Source organism: Ascidiella aspersa, chromosome 2 (assembly GCF_963924565.1).
Source record: "Ascidiella aspersa chromosome 2, kaAscAspe10.2, whole genome shotgun sequence".
Taxonomy (NCBI): Eukaryota; Metazoa; Chordata; class Ascidiacea; order Phlebobranchia; family Ascidiidae; genus Ascidiella; species Ascidiella aspersa.
Genome location: NC_139448.1, coordinates 37,351,642 through 37,374,506, shown reverse-complemented (window position 1 = coordinate 37,374,506; position 22,865 = coordinate 37,351,642). Strand labels below are relative to the sequence as shown.

General features: G+C 34.9%; 2 protein-coding genes and 1 pseudogene across 2 annotated transcripts in view; 2 read left to right on the top strand and 1 right to left on the bottom strand.

Moving 5' to 3' along the window:
• The window catches only part of LOC146165590 (transient receptor potential cation channel subfamily A member 1 homolog), a 29,923-nt gene extending 23,596 nt beyond the window's left edge, over positions 1-6,327 (top strand). Inside the window, exons 18-25 of the mRNA XM_083382722.1 lie at positions 162-301; positions 727-861; positions 1,588-1,788; positions 2,635-2,775; positions 3,161-3,238; positions 3,824-3,892; positions 4,165-4,344; positions 5,503-6,327. Of these exons, the coding sequence (XP_083238848.1) occupies positions 162-301; positions 727-861; positions 1,588-1,788; positions 2,635-2,775; positions 3,161-3,238; positions 3,824-3,892; positions 4,165-4,344; positions 5,503-5,688 (1,130 nt within the window). The 3' untranslated portion in view covers positions 5,689-6,327. The remainder of the gene's footprint in view (positions 1-161; positions 302-726; positions 862-1,587; positions 1,789-2,634; positions 2,776-3,160; positions 3,239-3,823; positions 3,893-4,164; positions 4,345-5,502) is intronic.
• A 9,655-nt stretch (positions 6,328-15,982) lies between these two features.
• LOC146165589 (serine racemase pseudogene) lies at positions 15,983-17,783 on the top strand (annotated as a pseudogene).
• Positions 17,784-19,197: 1,414 nt separating this feature from the next.
• LOC146165588 (uncharacterized) lies at positions 19,198-22,862 on the bottom strand. The gene is made up of 3 exons (XM_083382298.1): positions 22,705-22,862; positions 21,568-21,912; positions 19,198-20,007 (listed from the first exon to the last, which is right to left on the bottom strand). The coding sequence occupies exons 1-3, from the start codon at positions 22,778-22,780 to the stop codon at positions 19,655-19,657; spliced, it is 774 nt and encodes a 257-aa protein (XP_083238424.1). The 5' UTR covers positions 22,781-22,862; the 3' UTR covers positions 19,198-19,654.
• Positions 22,863-22,865: the final 3 nt, after the last annotated feature.

The window sequence follows — 22,865 nt, the reverse complement described above, 5'->3', positions numbered from 1 at the left end:
ATTCAAGTATTTTGTCATAGCATATTATTGCTTACAGTGTTATAAAATAGCTTTTGCGTAGTAAACACTTTAATTGCCTTATATTTTTTTATTTTTTGGCTTAATAGCATAGGTATGCTAATTTACCAATCCCAACTTTACAAACTGCATTTTAATTACAGACCAGAGTATTAGCAACGCAACTTGTATATCTGTGATCACCGAGGCTCAATCTGTATTCGGAGCTTGTCACACTTATACATGGGGAAGAATAGCGAGCTACATAACATACGTGCTGGCAGGCTTCGGCTTGGCAAAGGAGGTATTTTAACCGCTTGTTTACCTTAAAATGGTACCTATTTATGACGTCACAGTTTCTTATTATGTCTTGGCCATGTTATTTTAATTTAAAACGTTTCCTGGTGGGTGTTATGAATAATTACTGACGAATTGTATGATGTTACTAATTTCACAACCAATTATAGTTTGTCTGCTTTCCATTTTTTTTATTATAGGCTATATTTAAAAAACAAATTATTTTCTGATTTTTTGACCGAATATATACGTAATTCCTGTTTGGTATCTATTAATAAAAAGTCAGGTATTTTGTTTAAAATGGAAGACACAAAAAATTGTAAAAATTATATTGAACAAAAAGATCCAAGAAAATGTGTTATGATAAACAGTCGTAGTATTGAGGATGCAATAAAAACTAGTTTTTTATACTTTGTGAATATTGTTTTTCAGTTGTACCAGATGTACAAGCAACACTTTTATTACGTCACATCCGCCACCAACCTGTTGGAATTATCGCTCTACATCCTCGCGATTCTAGCTGTTCAATCCAATGACACCAACGCACAAAACCCGGGCATTAGAGAGGTGAGAACCAGAACTAGTTTTTACAAAAAATCAAGAAACAGATTTTAAAGTTCGTCTTCTGAAGGTAATCTTTTGACGTCGCAAAGGCGAAAAGAAAATATAATAACTGACAAAAATTTATTTTGTCGAGTCGGCTATAGGTTCACAGCTTGCTGTTTGCTACACACTGGTACTTAACAATTTCTGCTGCCCTTGGACCTTTACAGCATCAATTCCATTTCTTCTTTTGTTTCTAAACTACACCACTTGAAAATTTTATTTTTGCCATTTAATTTGTTTTACAAAAAAGGTGACCGAATTTGTTTTCTTCGCAAACATAATTTCAAATGGGCAATGAGGTCAATTTCTCTGCCAGATTAGTTTAATCAAATTGGGGAAAAATTCGATTTTGGTGTGTCTAATAACTGTTTTTCGCATTAGCTTTAGATTCGCTAGGTTTCCTGAAGTTTAATTAAAAAATAAATCTTTTTGAAAACGTAGTAAACTTAAAAATATATTGGACATAGAAGAAATGAGAAGAAATGCCTTTTGACCTGCTTAAATAGCTTTTCTATTTTGATAAATAACAATATGGTGCCAATTTAGTATCGACAATTTACCGGGCGTTTCTTTAAAACATCGGCAGTTTTATAATCGTATAATTGTTCACAATACCATTGTTCTCAATGTCTGTACAATCATTGCTATAGCGAGCAAACATTCACTGTTAACGATGTTGCAACCCAGGCTTGGCAGTGGCAGTGCGGAGCTGTAGCAGTCTTCCTCTCGTGGATCGGACTCGTCATGTTCATCCAGAACCTCCCGAGATTCGGGATCTACGTCCTCATGTTCAACGACGTCCTCCGGACCTTTATATCCTTCTTCGTTGTATTTGTCCTCTTTATATTTGCCTTCGGACTCGGATTCTATTGCCTCCTGCAGAACCAGGTATGTTCCGAGGGTATTGGGTTCGAATCCCGTCCAAGTCGCTTAAAAACTGAATCGGTTTGAGAAGTGATCAAATTATCATGAGTTCGATTCCCGCCCCAAACGATTTTTATTTGACCCATATTGGTTAACAACTACTGGTATGTAATTTCCCTAACTATAGAAATGCGCTATGATCGAATCCCCGCTGTGGGATTCGCTGTTTCTCGACACAAACATCTTAAAATACTAAACTCGTTTCCGAGGTTTGCACCAAATGCCGGATAATATAAGATGGAAGCCGATGAGCCACGCCAAGCATTGGCATCGATACTTGTCCGATGTTTGACTGGTATCGTTGCCCATCCGGTACCAAATTATTTTACGTATTTCACTGACTGTTTATTACGAAATCTTGGCAAACAACTGGAATACAATTATGTACCAATGTTAAATCGATGTTCTGTTAGATGTCATGCTTTTTTCAACACAGGGCACTCAGAACACAACACTGTTAAAAGTTTTCTAGTGGTTGAGAGTTCTTTTATCGTGATTTCTTAACCATTGTTTTACCACATTCACTTTTCAGCGTTTTATTTAGACGATTGTTGCCAACAGCCAATAGATATATTGAAAATTACTTTTGAATGTTTCAACTTTATCTATTTCGCTTTGAGCAAACCAATAACGCCAATGGGAATCGAACCGAATCGCGATGTTTTTTGCTTTTTTTTGTTTTTTTTTGAATTAGTATTTTTTTAGAAAGCGATTCCCGATATTTTAATATCGGGAATCGCTTTCTAAAAAAATACTAATTATCGGACATCCCTAGTTCTATCCGCTAACAATGGTTGTATTGTGACGTAGTACGCGTTCCGCGAGTGGTGGAACGCGATCCTGAAGACATCTGTGATGATGATCGGTGAGTTCGAGTTCGAGGGAATTTTCAACGCTGAGGTCGAAGCTCAGGAAACCGGAGCTGATGCTCACACTCTGCTCGTGTCGGCTGTAAGTTGTGAATAATAGATTACATAGCCCTGGTTATTTCCATGCAAGGTTGTTTGTCAGGTCAGTCTTAAAAATTGGGGAGTAAATAAGCTTGAAAGGGTACCTGGCTTGGAATCATTGCCGTATACTGTTTCTTTCTTTTAACTATATCTGACTTTATTCTATTTTTTTCTAATTATTATTCTATTTCTGTAACAAAACTATTATATCCAATAAAAGTGAATTTCCGACATATCTTTATAAAAACTTATGGTATTGGTGAGTGAAAATAAATAGTTTAAAAAAAAAGAATGGATATTATTGATAAGTTTTTGTTGCTAAAAACTGATCATTATTTGGCCTATTTTATTTTTCTAAAAAAAATTCTGTCCGTTTCCTTTCACAGGTGAACTACAGAGCTGTGACGTACATCGTTTTCGTGATCTTCATGATTCTCATGAGCATCATCATCATGAACTTGCTCGTGAGTTAATACGTCAAATTGATTTTTTTAACAGTCAACACATATTGGTAGTTCAACATTGTACGTATTTTTGTTGTATCTAATACGTGTTTACTGACCGTAAAGAAGCAGGCTCAAACAAAACAATTCAGCTTTATATTTTTGGAATGTTGTTTCACTGCGTATAAGTTGCCGCTAAGCAAATTATAACAAAATTACTATTTATTGGAGCTCTTTTTTATTCAAATAATTATGAGATTATCCTTATTGAGTTTATCGAAATGACTACGTGTTATATGAAAAGTAAATAAAAAATATTAATGGAACTTGTGCCAATAAACCTCAAGTCCCTTTAAGATCTTTTAACTCTGTACATTGTGTAGGTCGGTTTAGCTGTTGATAATTTAAACTATTTTTTCTATATAAATTGTTATGAACATAACCTTGTTCGGTTTAATACATATAGTTAATAATTACTCGTTTACACAATACACGCAACTTGAAATAATAAAGCCCTAAAGACGCCACCTGCTTAACTCTGTAAATTGTATATGCAACCTAAATATCTTAACTGTGTACATTGTTTACATTATGTACATTATGTAGGTCGGTTTGGCTGTTGATGACATCAAAGCTGTCCAGGATAACGCCGAACTTGAAAGTTTGGGGATGCAGGTTTGTTTACTTTATTTTTTTTTACACTCCTTAGAAAAATATCATATTTCATCAAAAATATCATATTGTTTTAAAAAATATTTTGTTTCATTAAAAAAATGGCATGTTTTATTTTAACAACAGTATCACATTTTATCTAAAATATCATATTTCATAAAAAAAATATCATATTTCATCACAAAGTATCGTAAAAAACGGCAGACCCTCGGTTTACAGCCATTGCACTATCACACACACATAGAGATTTAAACGCCAACCATTCTTACACCCAGGTCCAGCTGACATTAGACGTCGAATACACGCTCCCCCAGTTCATTCGCCGAAGATTTATGAAGAAATACCGAAGTTTCTCGCCCAACAAGCACCGCAAGAGATCGCGACTTGTCCAGTGGTTGTACTCCGAGGAGAACCTCAACCACAACACGATTAACGAGGCTTTGGACCCAGAGAAGGTAAGGGTTAGGGTTAAAGTGTTCTGTAAACTTATCTTCAAGCAACCACCAATGGGGAGAAGAATCTTGTTGCACACAAGTGCACAGAGTTATATAATTTAACAACAAGTAACTTATTATTATTAACATGAAGCATCCTTAATTCGAATGAATCCATATAGTTAATGATGAGCTAAAAGAAATATAAGTAGGAACATACAACAAAGGCTAACACTTGATAACACAACTACAGCACCAACTAAATGACATTAGGACAGCACTAACATAAATGGCAAGCATGCTGGCACAGTGCCACATGTACAAAATCACTCATGCATATAAAGTCACTCATGCATATAAAATTAGCCATGCATAAGAATCAGTCAAGCATGACATAAAAGTAAATGACACATAAAATACAATTAAGGGAAATTACAGTTAACAACAATCAATTAACACAGCAAAGTGTCACAGGATCCATTGTTTATAGTAACAATTATAAACAATAAACAAGATACCACCTCCACTTTTCGTGATAAAGTTCCTTTTTTTTCTTTTTTTTAATCAGGCGAAACATCCACTTTTTAAGTCGAAATTTTTGACTTAGACGAAACACTTATATTTCCAGTCGATTTTTATTTTTCGTTTCAGCCGAAGTTCTTCAAATTAGGCAAAATATTTATCTTTTTTAAACGAAATTCTTTAAATTAGGCAAAACACTCATATTTTTAGTCGAATTTTTTTTTAATTTGGCAAAATATTCATCTTTTCAGCCGAAATTTCTCAAATTAGGCAAAATTATAATGTTTTTCAGTCGAAATTGTGTAAATTAGGCGATGCAGTCATGTTTTCAGTCGAAATTCTTTAAATTAGGCAAAACACTCATATTTTTAGTCGAATTTTTTTTAATTTGGCAAAATATTCATTTTTTCAGCCGAAATTTCTCAAATTAGGCAAAATTATAATGTTTTTCAGTCGAAATTGTGTAAATTAGGCGATGCAGTCATGTTTTCAGTCGAAATTCTTTAAATTAGGCAAAACACTCACATTTTTAGTCGAATTTTTTTTTTAATTTGGCAAAATATTCATCTTTTCAGCCGAAATTCTTCAAATTAGGCAAAACATTCATCTTTTTTAGTCGAAATTCTTCAAATTTGGCAAAACCTTCATCTTTTTTAGTCGAAACTCGAAGAAATGGAATCGCAGCTTGATGTTCTCTCCGGGCGCGTGAAGTCAGTCAGGCGTGCCCTCGCCGGATTGGACGAGCGGTCACGCACCATTGAAGGCATGACGCAAGCCATTGTGACGCACCTCAAGATCACGTGGGACCGAAACGACGACGATGATGACGAGGCCAACCAATAATGGTGACGTCATCGAGCGTTGGCTGTTAAGTAACAAAAGCTAAATATACTTTCTTACTGTTGTATTTGAAATTAAAGTTTCGCTAAGGATTCATGTTTGTTCTTTTAAAAGTAATTTGATCTTTTTAGCGCATTTTTTAATTTCTAGAAATATGTTTAAAATCTTATCTCACTGTTTTATTTGAAATTAAATTTGAGTGTTTCTTACGCCTATGCTTTTGTAAAGTAATTTTCTTTTTCTTTGTGCAAGTTTTTTCATCGTTATTTCAATGAGATATATTTTTCTTTAAATCGTTTAAACTCGTTCGTTTTTTTAATTTTCTATTCGTCCAAAATCCAGTTTACTTTACGAGCAAGTTTTTTTGACGCAAAATCGCATAAAAATGCATTTTTTCTTCTTGTAAACGATGCTGCATGACATTTGCATCCGTACGTCATATACATGTTCCATCACTGTAGATCTACCATTGCATTCTGACGTCACAAATACGTGTTGGCGTGTTTTCTGTTTTCATATCGATGTATCTTGTGTATTGGGATGTCAATCACTTTAAATTGTTTCGATACCTAATATTTGTGGTAAAACTACCAATACCGCGTGACGTCACTATGGGAAATATGCAAAATCGAATTAGAATTGAAAAACCAAATGTTTCCTGTTTTTAAGCAAAATTGGCTTAACTACTAAGAAACTTATTTTTATTGTAATTAAGCTGTTTAAAAAATTCCCCTCAAAATACAAAAAAACACTTACAAAGATTTTCAACCATTGTTGAATTTTGGTATCTGATCAGCACCGATACCATCCTAGTATCGGACGAGTATCGATACTACCACTTGATATCGGATGTCTGGTCGGATTTTATAATATCTGGCATCCCTATTGTGTATATTTCTAATTCCCGGTAATTCGCAAACTAAAAATCCTCTAAAAACTATTTGTAAAAAATCAAACGCCAAAAATTTTGGGTATACTTAAATTTTCCGCTGTAATTTTGTAAAATTTACCAAGTGAAATTGTCCAATTAATTTAAACAAAATAATTGTTTTCCACTTTTATATAACAGTAGACCTCTAACGCTTTCGCCTTTTACTAGTTTCGTCCAATTGATCGCTTGTTTAAGCATGTTTCTAATTTATATTGCACTGTATTTGTGATGGTTTAGTTTACGAATAAATTTCTGACCTCAAATGTATTCCGTGTATACATTTTACTAAAATACGATGGTAAACTTGTTTTAGCGTGATAATGAATTTACAGGTCCGTGCATAGTGCACCCACACAAAACACATTTTAAATTGGAGTTTAAAAAAATATTTTTTTTTTTTCTTTTAAAACAGTGGTCGGCAAACTGTGGGCCGCAGAGCCATTTTTAGTGGGCCGCAAGTTACTTTTGAATAGCTTAGTGTTATCATGTAGTTGTGAGCCGCATGATAGCCGTACATTTATTGCACTTTGTTTTAAAAGTACATGTGGTTTAGAACTTTTATATTGTCCCAGCGTGGTTCTGGCCCACGTGCCAAATGTGGTCCTGAGTACCTGTCGAACTATATTTTTGGCCAACCTTAACTATACGTAAACGCAAAAATTTTCAACATTTTCTTTAGATTAAAACACAGTTCGGAATAAGGCCAAAATAGGACTAATACTAGTCGTAAAAACGTTTAAATCGAAATAAATAAATAAATCCGTCTGGATAAGAGCTAAATGGTAAGAATCAGATCTAAACAACACTTTACCTAACCCCAAACCCCTAAGAATTTTTCTAACTCCCGTAATAATTTCAACCCTAAACCACTTTCTAACCCACTAATTAACCTACAATAACCTCAAACAGGACCAAAAATCCGGTGCCAAAACAAGCGGCGCCAGAGGCGTTATTTTGGCCATTTAGGCCTTATTCGGGTACGATTTTGATCTTGTTCTGTATAGGACAGTAATATGCGTGTTTGGCTTTATTATGTCGTTGGTTTTATTACTATGGTTTTATAAATTGTTCTGCTTTAGGTTTTGTTGCTTTGTCTTATTGTGTTTTCCCAAATATAAATACCTTGTAGTAAAATACAATTAGAGCTTCATTGTGTTATTAATTTCCGGGTAATTTTCGTTGTTGACACCGTTATTAAAATCGTCGGCGGTATTTGTGAATAGCAATTATATAATAAAGTGTTTATTGAAATTATGATGTAAAAGTGATTAAACTTATAAATAACAATGGTCTTGTGAAAAAAGGGCGTTGATCTAGAATCCTACCACTTTTATTTAAAGCAACAAAACGAGCTGTCAAAATTGTACCACCTCCACCACAAACAAAAGGTTTAAACATTTACCTGTTATACCTACCTACTAAATAAACCTAGCAGCACATACAAATTGTGAAACTGTGTTCTATTTGAATAAGAGAGATCTTAGTACAAATTAGATCAAAACTTTTAAAGTATTACTTCAATTAAATTTATCAGCATGGCACAAAGCGACGATGCATTTTACCAATTCCAAAGTTCCAGGCCAGTCACTGCATTGACTTTTGCTGGAACACGCTTGTTCATTGGCCATCGACTCTGAACCGATCACATGCCGCAATACATCAATTATTTGCACGATTGGCCCACTCGAACAAAGTCAAAGTTCTGCAGAATATGATCAAGTGTGGAATGAACGTTGCCCGGCTCAACTTTTCACATGGCACCCACGGGTACCATTCCGATACCATTAAAATGTGAAGAAAAAAAGTAGAATGATGAAACTTGGCATTACCGTCTGAACTATTTGAAGAAAACAGAGGCTGTTTCTGACCGCCTGTTCATTTTTTAGTGTTTTTAACCTTTAATTTAAAAAAATGTAGACTGTCGTTATTGTATAGAGATAATAAAAACGTCTTTTTTTACATTTAGATAACTTCTTATTCGGTACCAAAATATTTGCGTATTACACAAAAAGTTGGCTACTTTTCCAAAAATGAAAATTATCGTGAAAAAAATGCCCTACTCCCCTTTGCAACTCGGACCCTACCTTCGTGGTGGCACCTGTTCCCTGGTGGAGACAGGTTTAATAAAGGGCTTGGCTCAGACCATCACTAACTTTGTTGTGGTATTTCCGGCCTTTTTTTTCAGTTGGAAGAATCGAGCCAAAACGATTACTACAACTTACATTCTATCAGCTAAGTTCAGCAGGCGAAGAAAAAAAAAGTTTACGTTGTTTAGTTATTTAAAAAAACGCACGTCTTGGCCTGGATTTTTCAAATGGTTTGCTTAAACAAATTATTCACAATTTACCAAACTCATTGAAACAACGTTTTAGGCAATTTTTGCTACAATTTCGACCAACAAACGAAAATTTTTTCATACAGTTTATAACCTTAATTTAACATAGAGGTTTTGCATTACAACAAGCTATTAACACCCGACTTGTGGCTTTTGGGCGCAGCAAATTGCTCCCGTAAAGAGCTTCACTGGATGGGAATGTATTTGGCTACTTGGTTAAGTGCTTGCTGTCAATTGTTTTGTTGCTTGCTAGCATCAATTTTTGGCGTTTGAGTTAATTTGCACACAGAAAATCTGACATTGTCAGAATAAATAATGAATACTAAATAAAATTAACCACTGATCAATATTGAGGGGGATTTTTTTTTCAAAAATTCGAAAAATTAAAAAAAAAATCGAAAAAAGTTTAAAGTCGATTTTTAGCTTTATTTTAAGTGTTTGGGGGTTGAAACTTTACCATGTTGTTTCTACGCCCAAGGCGCATCTACGCACAAAGTTTCACTCAAATCGGAGAAGGTCGATTTAAAAAAAACGCCCAAAATCGCGTTTTTTTGGATAATTTTTATAAAAAATGTCCATTTTCTCGTTAATTATAAAGAATTGGACTATAAGAGTGTTACCATTGAATTCATATTGTCTTAACGCATCTTTGGTGAAAATTTCAGCCAAATCGGAGCAGGTCGAAAAAAATTCGAAAAAAATCGCTGGTATATGAGCGTCGAAATTGGCCAATTTTGCCGATTTAGCCCTATGTTATAAGATAGGGAATACTGATGATGTGAAATGCGCCATAATAAATAGTCAAGCGTTATATCAAACAGACAAATCTAGTTCTTATAACTATTTGTAGGCTGCGATAAGCTCCTTGTCGTCAACCTGTTATTTAGAAGTCGTTTTGGGAAAATTGTTGATTTTGAAATCCAACTTAAGATGAACTGTGTATATTCACCAGAAGTACTTTATAAACCAATCTTCAGAATCCACAAACGCTACTGTTTTTGTGAAAATGACTTCAGAATGAATAAATTATAATTTGCAGTTTCTCCAAGTGCGTTTGGACAAACTGCCAATGTTTTGGCTGGCTAAAAATATATATTTTTTTTTATTTCTTAGTATAAAACGAAATGTTCTTTTTGTAATTTATTTTTTGTAAGTTTTTTTTGGTATTTTTTAATTTAAGTTCGTTTTTTTTCGAAGATGTCTTAATTTTTTTAGCCGAGTTTTTTGGTGGTTGTTATTTGTAGGCGCGATGTTTGTAACTTTGCAATATAGAAAAATGCGTTGAAACAACCGTTTTCAGTAATTTCCACTCGTTCCAATTAACAACCAACCAACTAACAACAGTCTTCTTACAACCGCCAATCTAAGCCAAGCTCGAGCTTAACTTCCTAGATCGGACAAGCTCACCCAAGGTTTAGGACTTGTCAATCAGAACTCCGCCAATCTTGAAGAAGACATCTTTAAACCTTAAATTTCGTTTTAAGTAATCCTCGATTAAACTTTCATTTGTTGGTTGGCGACGAAGAGCTCAGTTTCTCCGTGAGAACCAGACAGTGAAAAACCAAAATTGTTTATTTCGTTTCTATTGTTTTTACATTTACATTTTTGCAGAAGCCCCTTTCACAGTTTGAAGCAAATGATGTCAGTTGACTTAAAACTTAAAACAAACACTTTGAATTTTACTTATGAAGTCTACAATGCAATTACTTTTTTTTTTTAATTACTAGAATGTTCTGTACAAAGTCGTTTTTTTTCTTGTCGGGCATCCAAGAAACGGTTAAAAACTATTTTTCGTTAACAAATAATCTGCGTTTAAACTTTAGTTTGTTGGTTGGTTCTCGTTTGAAATATGAATCAAAATATTATTATGAAAATTACAACGCTTCACCTAAGCGACGACGCAGTGTTTTTTTTGTTATTTTTTTATAACGCAAGTTATGTTCAATGTTGAGGACAAGTATATATACAATTTTTTCATTATTATATACTGGTCTATAGGAAAAAACTAATTACACCCATATATTTAAAAAAAAAATAAGAAAGCTTTTCAATATTTGTGAAAAACATAAATGCGAAAGCTATAATTCTATAATAAATCAGTGTTATTGCCTTGGTTATGGTTTTCTTATGGGTTTGTAAATAAGTTTTCATTTTTATTGGTTTGTAAATAAGTTTTTTTTTCTCGACGAAACTCCAGCACTTTATATTAATTTTAAACAGGCGATTTTTTTTACCAATTATACACGTAAGTGAAAACAACCAAAATATTATATTGTATTTGGAGGTAAAACTGTATTAAAAGTAAATTGCTTTTTTTAAAGTAGATTTAAGGTGGTAATACACATCTCAAAAATAAACATAATAATATAACTTGAAAAAGCAGGTTTTTGGTTAGATCCTAAGTGACATATGATTTGCAATACAACTCAGTTTGATTTAATGAATTCGCACCTGGAGCAAAACATCGTAACAATAACGTTGGTTACTTTAAGCTGTTTCTTCAGAACAATTATTGTTTTGAAGAATTATATATATTTTTTTTATTTATTTTTTTTTTTGCTTCTTTAGGTAAGAAACTCCGATTAAAATTATTGGTATTAAAAACAACCAAAAGTAATACCCATGGTAATGCTTTAAGCTACCGATTATTTGTTAGAGTGAATATGGGAGAGCTACCACCTCCGGACAACCGTTTCGTCCAACAAGGGAGAGGTACGGAATCCATATGGAGGGGAGTTTAATGGGTATTGTGGGCCTCTCGGCAAACTGTGGGCCGCAGAGCCAATTTTCGTGTCCGGTGTATCACTTTTGAATTGCTTAGATTTATAATGTATTTGTGGGCCGCGTGATAGTCGTGCATTCATTGCGCTACTTTTAAAAGTTGGTGTGGCGTATAATTTTTAAATTGGCTCAGCTTAGAAAGACCCGCGTGCCAAATGTGGGAGCCTGTCCAACTATATTGTTTGCCAACTTAAACTGTAAGTACCGGTAATTGAAAATATTGTTGCGCTTCGTGCGTATATTCTTCGTTTTATAGTATGTTTTACATTATTATATGGCAGTGTTTTGGGCACCAAGGCGCCGTATTATATTTTACCTTAAAGTCAAATATCCCGAATCCGCCACTTTTTCGTAGTGGTTTAACGTAGTGGGCCTTCAATAGCTTTGAAAGAGTACTTTGGGCCGCGACAAAAAAAGTTTGCCGACCACTGTTTTAAAACAACAAAAAACATGCTGCTAGTCGCCTTATAGCTCAGTGAATAGTTGAGGGAAGTAGCGGATTCGGGGGACATGTCCATTTCCCCCTATTAAATTTGCTTATCTTTTTGGCAGATTAAACGATTTAAAGGGATTTTTTGCTTTGCGCAAATTAATATTTTTTTGTAAATAATCTGGCAAATTCAGACCAGGTCTGTTACAAACTCTCGAGTTTCAAGCTGCGGAAATTTTTTTTTTTCACAAAACTCAGAATTTAGTCATTGGTATTATTTAAACCAAAAAAAATACCAAAGTTACTTTATCTATTATATTCGAGGTGAGGGCTTCCGCCTCCGGACAACCGTCTACCAGTCCTTCAGAAGGGAGTGGCACGGAATTCATTGTGGGAGGGGAGGCGCTATCGGGGGATGGTTTGGGTATGACTAGCCTCATCATTCGTTTATTGCCTCTTCGGCCAGGTGCCGGTGTTTATTTTCTTATTTGTGGGTTGTGTGGGTATAATACAATGCAGGTTAAAAGGAAAGCAATACGGGTTACATACAATGAAAAATGGCATAAATAAGGAGTCACCAACAGATTATAAGACATTAACATATATATTTCTTCTTTATAATGTAGATTTTCTATTGAAACTAGCATCTTGTCAACCCTAAACTTTAACATAATAACCGAACTTTGTGGTGTTTTTAACGTTACTTTTTTATGACGTCACGTTAAGATTTCGCTTGTGACGTCACTTCTAAATATTAATACAACCCGGAAAAAATTCTGGATCCGCGCCTGTTTCGGGGGTATTTGGTTAAACTTGTTTTTCCAGCATTTGGTATTCGGTTGAAAATAGTTTACGAAAGAACCCCTTCAAAATGTATTTTTATATACAAAGAAAATATTCGAAACGCTTGACAGTAGTTTTTGAAGGTGTGTCAACTGCCCTCACACTTCTATCACTAGTAGGGAACACTAATACGGGAAATAAGCTATTTGCTTTTTTAATAATCGAACATATTAAGAGGAAAATTTATCATAAATTATTTTGAACAGACACTTTGTTGATGATTTAGAGTTTAGACCAGGGGTGGACAACCTACGTCCCGCCAATGTAAATCATTTCACCCGCCACCTCCTTTAAAAAACTGAACCCGAGGCTGTAAAATAAAAAAATTGTACCCTTGTTCTTGCATCTAGATTTAAATTGTGGTATGTTTACGCTTAAAGGGAACCTTTTTAATCTAAAGACGCCGAGTATACCCTGCAACTATCTACAATGGGAGTTTTGTAAATCTGAATGCATTTTATTGCGTCCGCACGAATTCATTGTGAATATAAACAATTTAGCATCGAGAGTTTAACGAACTTATTCAAATTACGCACTAGATTAACATTTACGTTTATCGTGTTTTCCTAAAGTACGTTTATTTACCTTTTCATTGTGATTATGGATCTGGTGAAAATATAATCATGGATCATTTTGAACAAAACTAATGAGTTTTTCGCGCGGTACCGCATTGTTTCTTTAATGTTAAATTACCTATTTTCAATCGTAAAATAACCCTGTAGGTCCGCCCCTAATCAACAGCTGTTAACATAATACTTATTTTAACAAAATTGTCGGTTAAAATTTATTACGGCCCGCCGCCGTCTTTCTGAGTTCGGATTTAAACCACGAGTAGGAAAAGGTGGCCGACACCTTAGATTAGACTATTATTATAATGGATCACTTTTGGCTCTGTAATTCCAAGAAAAAAAAACAACACAGCAATAATACGCCCATTGTGTCCTAAACTTTATGTTGATTTTTGAGGTTAATTTAGGACTGTACTGTTCATTGCAATTTATACAGGTTTCTATAGGTATTTCTGGCTAGGGTTTTTATAAATCTCGATGGCCAAAATATGTGGCCCAAATATAAAATTTGTGTATTTTCGTGTGAGTGCCGTAGATATTTGACTGCCAACTCTCGTGCTGATATTTGTCAAATTTGATGCGTTGTTTCACTTCAATGTATATTTTGAAATTATCTGAGTGTAGAAATCAAGCGTTGCAATACTCAGCACTTCTTTTTATGAATTGCTTGCGTCTACAAGGACAATAGCGAACGTACAATTCTCGCACAGTAGAAAGCAAGTTCAGTAGAGAAACGCTGCAGGTTTTCTGTAAGACGAAAAAGGAAATGTTTAGCGCACAATACTTCATATACAAACAAAAAAGGTTGCGAAAAACATACCAAAGTTTGATGTCTGGCGTGTAAAGTGTTTCGTAGTAGTCCGACTGCACCATGCACCGATAAACAAGAGTTTAAATAGCAACTAAATGGGCCCAAAGGCTAGAAGCTAAGTACATTCTTTACGTGGAACCGCGCCTAATTAAGTGAGTGTGCTTATGCGCGTGCAAGAACAAAACATGGAACTATGGCGAAAGGGAAAAAACTTACACTGAGTATTGTTCGCAGTTTTGGGCGAAAAAAAGTTTTTTAATCACTAAAAAAACAGACCTGAGTTCATAGCGCCTTTTCTGGGAGAGTCACTTTCACAAAAAAAGCTTGTCACTCGCTGTAACATTCTTTGGCGTCGAAGCAAGCCATCTGTCGTGACAGGAAGCATAATTACCGCAGCCTGTCTAGCTTTGCCATGACATAGCATCCTGTTTCTGCACTAAAACGTTTTACGTACGTTACTATTCAACACATTTTCATGACAATAGTTTTTTTTCGGCATAAGCATGTTTTAAAACAGTGCTTTTTAATCGGGTAGATTGTACTGTACACATGACTAAAGCTAATGTGAAACTGATTTAAGGAATGCAAAGGGTAGGCCTATATAGACTTGGTCAGTGCATGTTACAACAGTGAGGGGCAGAATATTTTTATCTTTATCATGGCCCATGTTTGTATTTTGTTTGAAGACACGCTTCTGACTGGTTATGCACAAGGCAATGCCTGCCAAACTATAATGTTTGCATGCTTTAACTACGTGAATGAAAAAAATCGCGCTTTTCGCGAATACTGTTTGTCTATTTATGTCACAAAATTACATTGAACAATTTATTTTGGGAGAATCTGGCTGTTGTATCGTAATAACCACGTGTAGAAGTTAAACGAATGTAAAAGCATTATAGCCAGGTTTTGCGCTCGCAAACTTATGCAACGATTTTTATGGAGCCATACAGCTGTTCAGTAAACGGCCCACAACTTGTTTGCCCTATGTGAAGGCATTTGCCAAAGGCTCTCTACAAAGGAAGATTGACAATCAAAACCTGACGCATTTATAAACTCGATTTTGTAGCCCAGTTCGTAAAACAGCAACTTTTAAGGTTGCCGGTTCCATTGCGCCACGTGGCTTTCACGCCTTGGTGTTTTATTATTCTTATTGCAGCCAGTAACTTAAAACTCCATCTTGGGACAAAAGAGTTTTTTAAAAGTGGATACATGGATCCCTACGTCACGTATCCTCTACACAAAAAGATTGGCAATTTAAACCTATAGCAGTTGGGCTTGATTTTTGTAGTGCGCCCTAGTTTTTTTTACAGCAGGTTTTAGGGTTGCCGGCTTCACGGCGCCACGTTGTACGCCTTGGTGCACTTGCGGGGTGTACGAAGTTATTGATAGTTTTCGTACGACGGTGAAAATGGTTAAATAGCACACATACTTCGTTTTTTTAGGCATTCTTCTGGTGTTGAAAGGCTTAGGGCATCGGCGAAGTTCGCGCACTACTAAAGTGTTGGGGCTATTTTGAAATTTCTTGCACTGTGTTCCTTTGATACACTGTTCTCGTATTGCCATCATTTGAAGAAATAACGTATTTTTGGAAGCGGACATGAGTTTTAAGATGCAGAATGGAAGGTATGAGACTTTATATTTAACGTTCATACAGTTTCTATGGAACTCAATATAAGCTCATACAGAGCTTATTATAATCATTTAGATTTAACCCCTATGTTGTTAATAACTTTTAATACTATGACATTTGAGACATAATTATAAAATACAAAACTCTTAACATTAAAGGTACAAATAAACCCTTAATTGCAACCTGATTTCGTTACAAAAAAAACTATGTGTGTTTAAATAACTTCAAGTCGTTTTGTCTAAGCAACTTATTGGCAACATTGCTTAAATGCTGACAAATGATCCCTTCCACAAATTTTTTTGCAGTTCGACATTCGTTGCAAATTGCTAGCAAATACAAACACTTAAATAATTAAACAAGCTTTTTTTATATCAAATAGAAACGTATTTTATGTTTTTATCTTCATTTTAACTCAAATCTAAAAACAGTCATTTTGTGGCGATAGAAACAAACAACTAATAGCACTGCAAGACTTGCAAGGAAAAGTAATTGTGGTAATGTCACATTGTACGGGATCGGACCTCATATTACCAGAAATACTCCTGTTTTAAAAGCACAAAAATCCAATATGTCGGTACGAAATGAAAATAAAACGATAAATGGTAAAAAATAGGAAAATATTATTTTAAAACATGTTTTAAAATTAGGGATTTTCGATAAAAGATACTTGAATTGTCAATAATATACATTGATGTTTTCCTTAAAAAAGAATCAGCGACAGCAACAAAAGTTTAAAAAATGCAAATCATTATATTTCAGTTTCGATTCTGAGTTCAAGGCGGGGTCACTTAAGGTCAAGAAGCGTTTTTGCATCGACTTTGATGACGTAGTGGCGGCAGGGCGGCGCATCAAGCCTTTTGTCGTCCGAACTCCGACGGTTCAGTGTTCGACTCTCAACCAGCGCTCGGGATTCAAGGTCTACATGAAAGCGGAAAATCTGCAGAGCACTGGAAGCTTCAAATACAGAGGAATCACAAACGCATTGGAGCTCATTAAAGAAGATGGACTTAAATGTGCAGTTACTAGCAGCTGTGGAAATCAAGGCCAGGCTTTGGCCAAGGTCTGTCAGCTTCGCGGAGTCAATAGCGTTGTCGTGGTTCCACCTGCAGCAAGTAAGAGCAAGCTGGATGCGATGAGAAGCTTTGGAGCCGAGATTGTGGATGGTGGAATCGAGCATGACGAGCAAGACAAGATGGTGGATGAGATCCACAGGGAGCGAGAAGCGGTTCGAGTCCTTGCTTCTTTCTGCCCTGGAATCATATCCGGGAACGGAACTGTCGGCCTGGAGATGCTTAAAGATCATCCTCACTTAGATGCTCTTGTGATCCCGGTGGGAACCGGGAGCCTCATGGGTGGGATCGCGATCGCTGCTAAGCAACTCAATCCCAACATCCGGATCTTCTCAGCGGAGCCGGAGAAAGCGAACAGCTTCTTCGTGTCGAAGAGGAATGGGCGGAGGACTGATGTGGACCGGGATCTGGACACGGTGGCTGAAGGAGTGGGATGCACCATATCGGAGAAGACGTGGCCCATCCTGGAGGAGTTTGTGGAGGACGCTTTCGTGGTGGGAGAAGAGGAGATCATAGAAGCTACGAAGCTGATTTGGGAGAGAGCTAAGCTGTTGATTGAGCCGGTGGCTGGGGTTGCTGTTGCTGTTGTTATGAGCGAGGCTTTCGCTAAGGTCGCAAAAGACGATATTAAGCACGTTGGTTTGGTTCTGTGCGGGGGAAACGTGGACATGAGCACTGTGTGCAAGTTCTACTTGTAGTTTTGTGAAACTGTAAAGGTTCAGAGCATAATAATTGGAGGTTGTAGTATGACGTTGAATATTAAAGCCTATACAGAAGTACGTAGCATTTTAAACGTTTCGAATAATTCTTCATTTATTTTTACCTTCTCAAACAACGAATAAAGATAAATTTCATACGTTTATAAAGATGTATGGACTTTTTAAAGTTCGAGTGAAATTTTTTGCTTCTTGGATCTTAGTTTGATGAAAAGATTGGTACTTCGCAATATTTGCGTTTTGATTCCGTAATCTTGAATACTGTGATTTGAATAGGACAGAATAAAAAAACAAAAAAAACAAAAAAAAACAAAGGTTAGTAGAATAAAGAAAAAACAAAAAAAAACTAGGCTAAGCCTTTTATAGATGAAAGCTTTTAGTGTGTTTTTTTAGCGGCAAATCATTTTCTTTGGAAACGGAATTCTTCGGTGTGACGATTTGACATAATTTTTTTCTAATAGGTTTATAATATTGCAACATGACTGAAATTGAAAAAAAAAGGTTTTGTATATTTTTATAATTTCATTGAATCCGCAACCTAAAATGGGAATTTTAATATTGAACTGCTGGGATTTGAATAGGAAAAAAAAACGGGCTTTTATGTTGCTAAAGAAAAACCCGATGAATTCTAAAGAAAGTAGAAATTACAAAGAAAAATAGAAAACCAGGCAAGAAATTTTTAATTTGGTCTTTCACTGGGCGACTTAAAAAAATATTAGTTTAAAGTGCCCTAATATATCCGACAAAAAGTTATTTTTAAAATGCATAAGTGTTGAATTATATTTGCTGAAAAGTTAAATTAAGGCAAAAACGAATAACAATAATCGCTAAAGCTGCTTTCCAGCCCGAAAAGGTTTTTCATTTATTTTATCGCCAATTGTATTTGAAAATGCATTAATTTCGTTGTATTTGCAAAACTTTTATAAAGTTCAAATGTCCGTTTAATGTTTTGATGGCTTTTAGAAAATAAAATATCTAAAATTGTAAGTGCTTTGTATAGATACAAAAGTTTACAATGGATATAGACGCAGGCTCACGGTATTTTTTTAGCAGCCAATATGTTTCTTGGGATCAACTTTTTGAGTGTGACAGATAGACATAACTTCGGGCTAACAGGTTTCCAATATTTGCAATAACTGAAATTATGCCAAGATAACAGTGTTGCTCTTTTAAACCTTTTTTATATAAACTTGTTAACATTTTGGAAAGTGTATATATTTAATACCTGCAACGGTTTAACCCCTTAAAATAAAATAGGCTTTATAGTTTTGTCCTGTTTAATGAAAAAAAAAATTAAAAAAAATTGAAAATTTACCAGATATTTCGCATCAGAAAATAATGCACTAAAATTTATAATAAACAAAGTCCATTAAACACTGGACAAGAATAAAAGTATTACACACTACACTTTGTTCTGCAAATGTTTTATTTTTGTAACATCAATATTGAGACACTTTTAAAGCATTTTAAAGTCAAACATATTGTGATAGTATTTTAAAGTGAATATTATATGATGAATGTTGTTAAAATACAAGCGGCATCGCCAAAATCATATTGAGTAAAATTACTCTTACATGTCGAGAAATATAACAAATATTATATTTTTTGCTGCAGACAACAAAAACAAATGCAGAAATTTTAACTTTATATTTTAACACGGTATAATTTTAATAAGCGTTCAATTTAGCAAGATATGATTCTAATAAGCGCACAATTTTAGCAGGATATCATTCTATAAGCGTTCATTTTAGCAAGATATGATTCTAACAAGCGTTCATTTTAGCAGGATATAATTTTAACTACATAGCAAGGCGTCGTGTTCCGTTATCAGTTCTTTCAGGTTCCTTGAAATATTATTGCCTCTCGTGTTGAAACATGTGCTGGCTCACACCCACAGTTGTCCTTTTCTTGGCGCAGCAGAAGCGGACCTTGTAATCCTTGCACTCTGTTCCCCCCAAGGGACACTTTAAACCATTAGCAGCGCTCACGAAAGTAAGAATATCACCCCCGGACGCATAAGGCAAGTTGGTTAATACCACACGCGCCTCGATGGCGATTCGATTAGCGCAAACTGGTATTTTTCCTCCAAGCATATTGTTAGTAACCACTTCCAGGTCGTCTCCATTAGTGTTTGGGGTGTCAACGTTCCACCACGGACCCCAGTTAACGGAAGAGTATTGAGTTCCAACCTCACATTTACCGACGGCTGTAACGAAGAAACAAGGGTGAGTAGGAATATTTAGCCCATACAGAGTATAGGTAGCATTTAAAATGTTTCGAATAAATCTTAAGATAATGGCTGGAGGTTGTAGTTAGACGTAGAATGAATATCAAATCCCATACAGAAGTATCTAGCATTTTGAACGTTTTGAATAAATCCTAATATAATGCCTAGAGGTTGTAGTTGGACGTAGAATAAATATAACAGCCCATACATAATGTGGGTAGCAATTTGAATGTTTCGCATAAATCTTAAGATAATTGCGGGAAGTTGTAGTTGGACGTAGAATAAATATCAAAGCAAATACAGAAGTAGGTGTCATTTTGTGAAGGTTTTTAATAAATCTTTAGATAATGGCTGGAGGTTGTAGTTGGAAGTAGAATGAATATCAAATCCCATACAGAAGTATCTAGCATTTTGAACGTTTCGAGTAAATCTGAAGATAATGGCTAGAAGTTGTAGTTGGACGTAGAAAAAATATAACAGCCCATACATAATGTGGGTAGCAATTTGAATGTTTCGCATAAATCTTAAGATAATGGCTAGAAGATGTAGTTGGACGTAGAATAAATATCAAATCCCATGCAGAAGTATCATAGGTAACATTTTGTGAAGGTCTCGAACAACTCTTTATTTGCTTTCAACATGGGATTTAATACTAATACTACTCTTAACTGAAATATCCGAATTGATTTGATGTAGCCCATGCTTTTCGGCAATACCACGTAGAAAGTTCTAGCACAGCCCTTCTCAACCAGTGGGCCATGGCTGACTGCTGGGCCGTAAGAACATTTGAGGTTGGCCACGGACCAATTTAAAAAAGCTAGATTTAGTTTTATTTGTGTCATTATATTGAATTTTGCAGGAATAATGGCTTGGGGAGGAATTATAAAGGAATGCAAATTTATTGTTCAGCTGCAAGTATTTCACTAATTAATGCACGGTTGAATAAATAATCTGTTTAAAATATGTTCTGCTGTGTTTTGTTCTAAACCTATTTTAAAGCTTTTTCTTTCAAAAAAATAAACGTAAATGGGCCACGAAAGAACAAGGTAGAGAACCATTGGTCTAGCATAATTAAGCTTATAAATTAAAATAACGTTATATTTTCCCAAACATCAAATTAAACATTAACTTAAAGCCACAAACGTTGTCTAACGATTACAGTTTTGATGGTGAAATTTCACATAATAACAAAACTGGTAATTTGCTATTAATGCGAAACATGAGGTAGTTACGTATGTTACGTAATGATAATGCAAAAATATAAATCAGATAGAAAACTGTAACATTTAGAAATGATTCGCGACCCACCTGGAATAGCTTTCACTGGTTGGGAAGCACTGGTCTAAATACAATTGACCAAATAAGATACTATTTTATATTGATTTTACTTACTTGCAGGGCACTAGTAGCTTACTGGCAGAAAACAGTGTTTTTTACTTACTTGCAGGGCAATAGTAGCTTACTGGCAGACAACAGAGTGTTTTACTTACTTGCAGGGCAATAGTAACTTACTGGCAAACAAAAGAGTGTTTTACTTACTTGCAGGGCAACAGTAGCGGACCTCATAGTCATGGCACACAAGGCAAGCGGTCGATGATATCATGTTGCTGCCATGACAGCACTTGACTTCGCTCACAGAGATGTCAATGTTCCAAGCCAGTTGGTGCGGGGGTCCATTCACAACCTGAACATCAACTGCTGAAGGGTTGGCGCATATCTCGGGGTGAAGGTCCCGGATTACACTGAACTTCTCAATGTCGCAGTTATCCTGGAATGTCCAGCCGTTCGAAGGATCGTCGGTATCGTACCAATTCGTCCAAACACCATTCTTACATTCTGGTGTAGGAGGCTTCGGTGCCGGCTCAGTGTTTCCCAAAATACAATCTGAAAATACAAAAATATTGTGTTTTTTTCAATTTATTTTTGAAAAGAATTTTGTAATTTTTTACCTTTTGTGATTTTTTTACCTGAAAAAAAAACGGAATAAGTAATACTCTGAAATCAGTATTTTTTATAATTTTTTAATAAAATTGAAAACTATAAATAGGTAAGACTCTGAATATCATCTGAATATCAATGTATATTTTTAATTTGAAATTAAACTAAACAAAACTAAATAAGCATGATTATCAAATTACCAATATACATTTTGTGTTGTGTTTTTTATAAAAAACTATATAAAACATGCAACACTGATATCAAAAAAAATCATCAACTTTTCTTTTGTTTTAACTTTAAAACGATGCTACTGCGATACACTCTGTGGAGCTATTTTTTTAAACTACATATGGATTTGAGAATATTTAATTTTGGCCAAAAATTTTATTGGTTTGCAGTAAGGGTATTTTCTGTAAGACTTTTTAACATTTTAAAGTTTAGCTAATTTTTGCAAACGTAACATCAAAGTCAAGCTGACTTGCCTAACTTGAATGTATTTATTAAAAAACGTCACTTCTAAACATAATTAATCGAAAAAATCTTAAGTGGTAAAATTGTGTACTGTTGGGATATTATTCAATAACTGTTGGGATATTATTCAATAACAGTACAATAACCGTTTTAAGTAAAATTTACATTAAAAAAATATACTCATAAAATCGTAAAAAAAACAACAATGTACGTTTTTTTAAAACAAGTTTAAATAACAGCTTTACATCAACTTAAAGTGCAACATACCATGTTTAGGGCGCCCGTAAGCAGCAGTGGTCAACAACATCAACCCAAAAACTATCTTCGTGACAATTCCAATCATCTTCAAACTTAGTGTTATACTTTAAACAAAACTCTTGCATGCGAAGCCCGGTTAAACACGCACATTAACAACTTAGCGTCGGTCG

Bases quoted from the DNA above. Each gene is read 5' to 3' on its own strand.
- LOC146165588 (XM_083382298.1), bottom strand. From the start codon at position 22,780: ATGATTGGAATTGTCACGAAGATAGTTTTTGGGTTGATGTTGTTGACC. The intron at 21,913-22,704 runs GTATGTTGCACT...TTGTATTTTCAG, and splicing joins TTACGGGCGCCCTAAACATG to ATTGTATTTTGGGAAACACT. The intron at 20,008-21,567 runs GTAAGTAAAACA...TCTTCGTTACAG, and splicing joins CCGCTACTGTTGCCCTGCAA to CCGTCGGTAAATGTGAGGTT.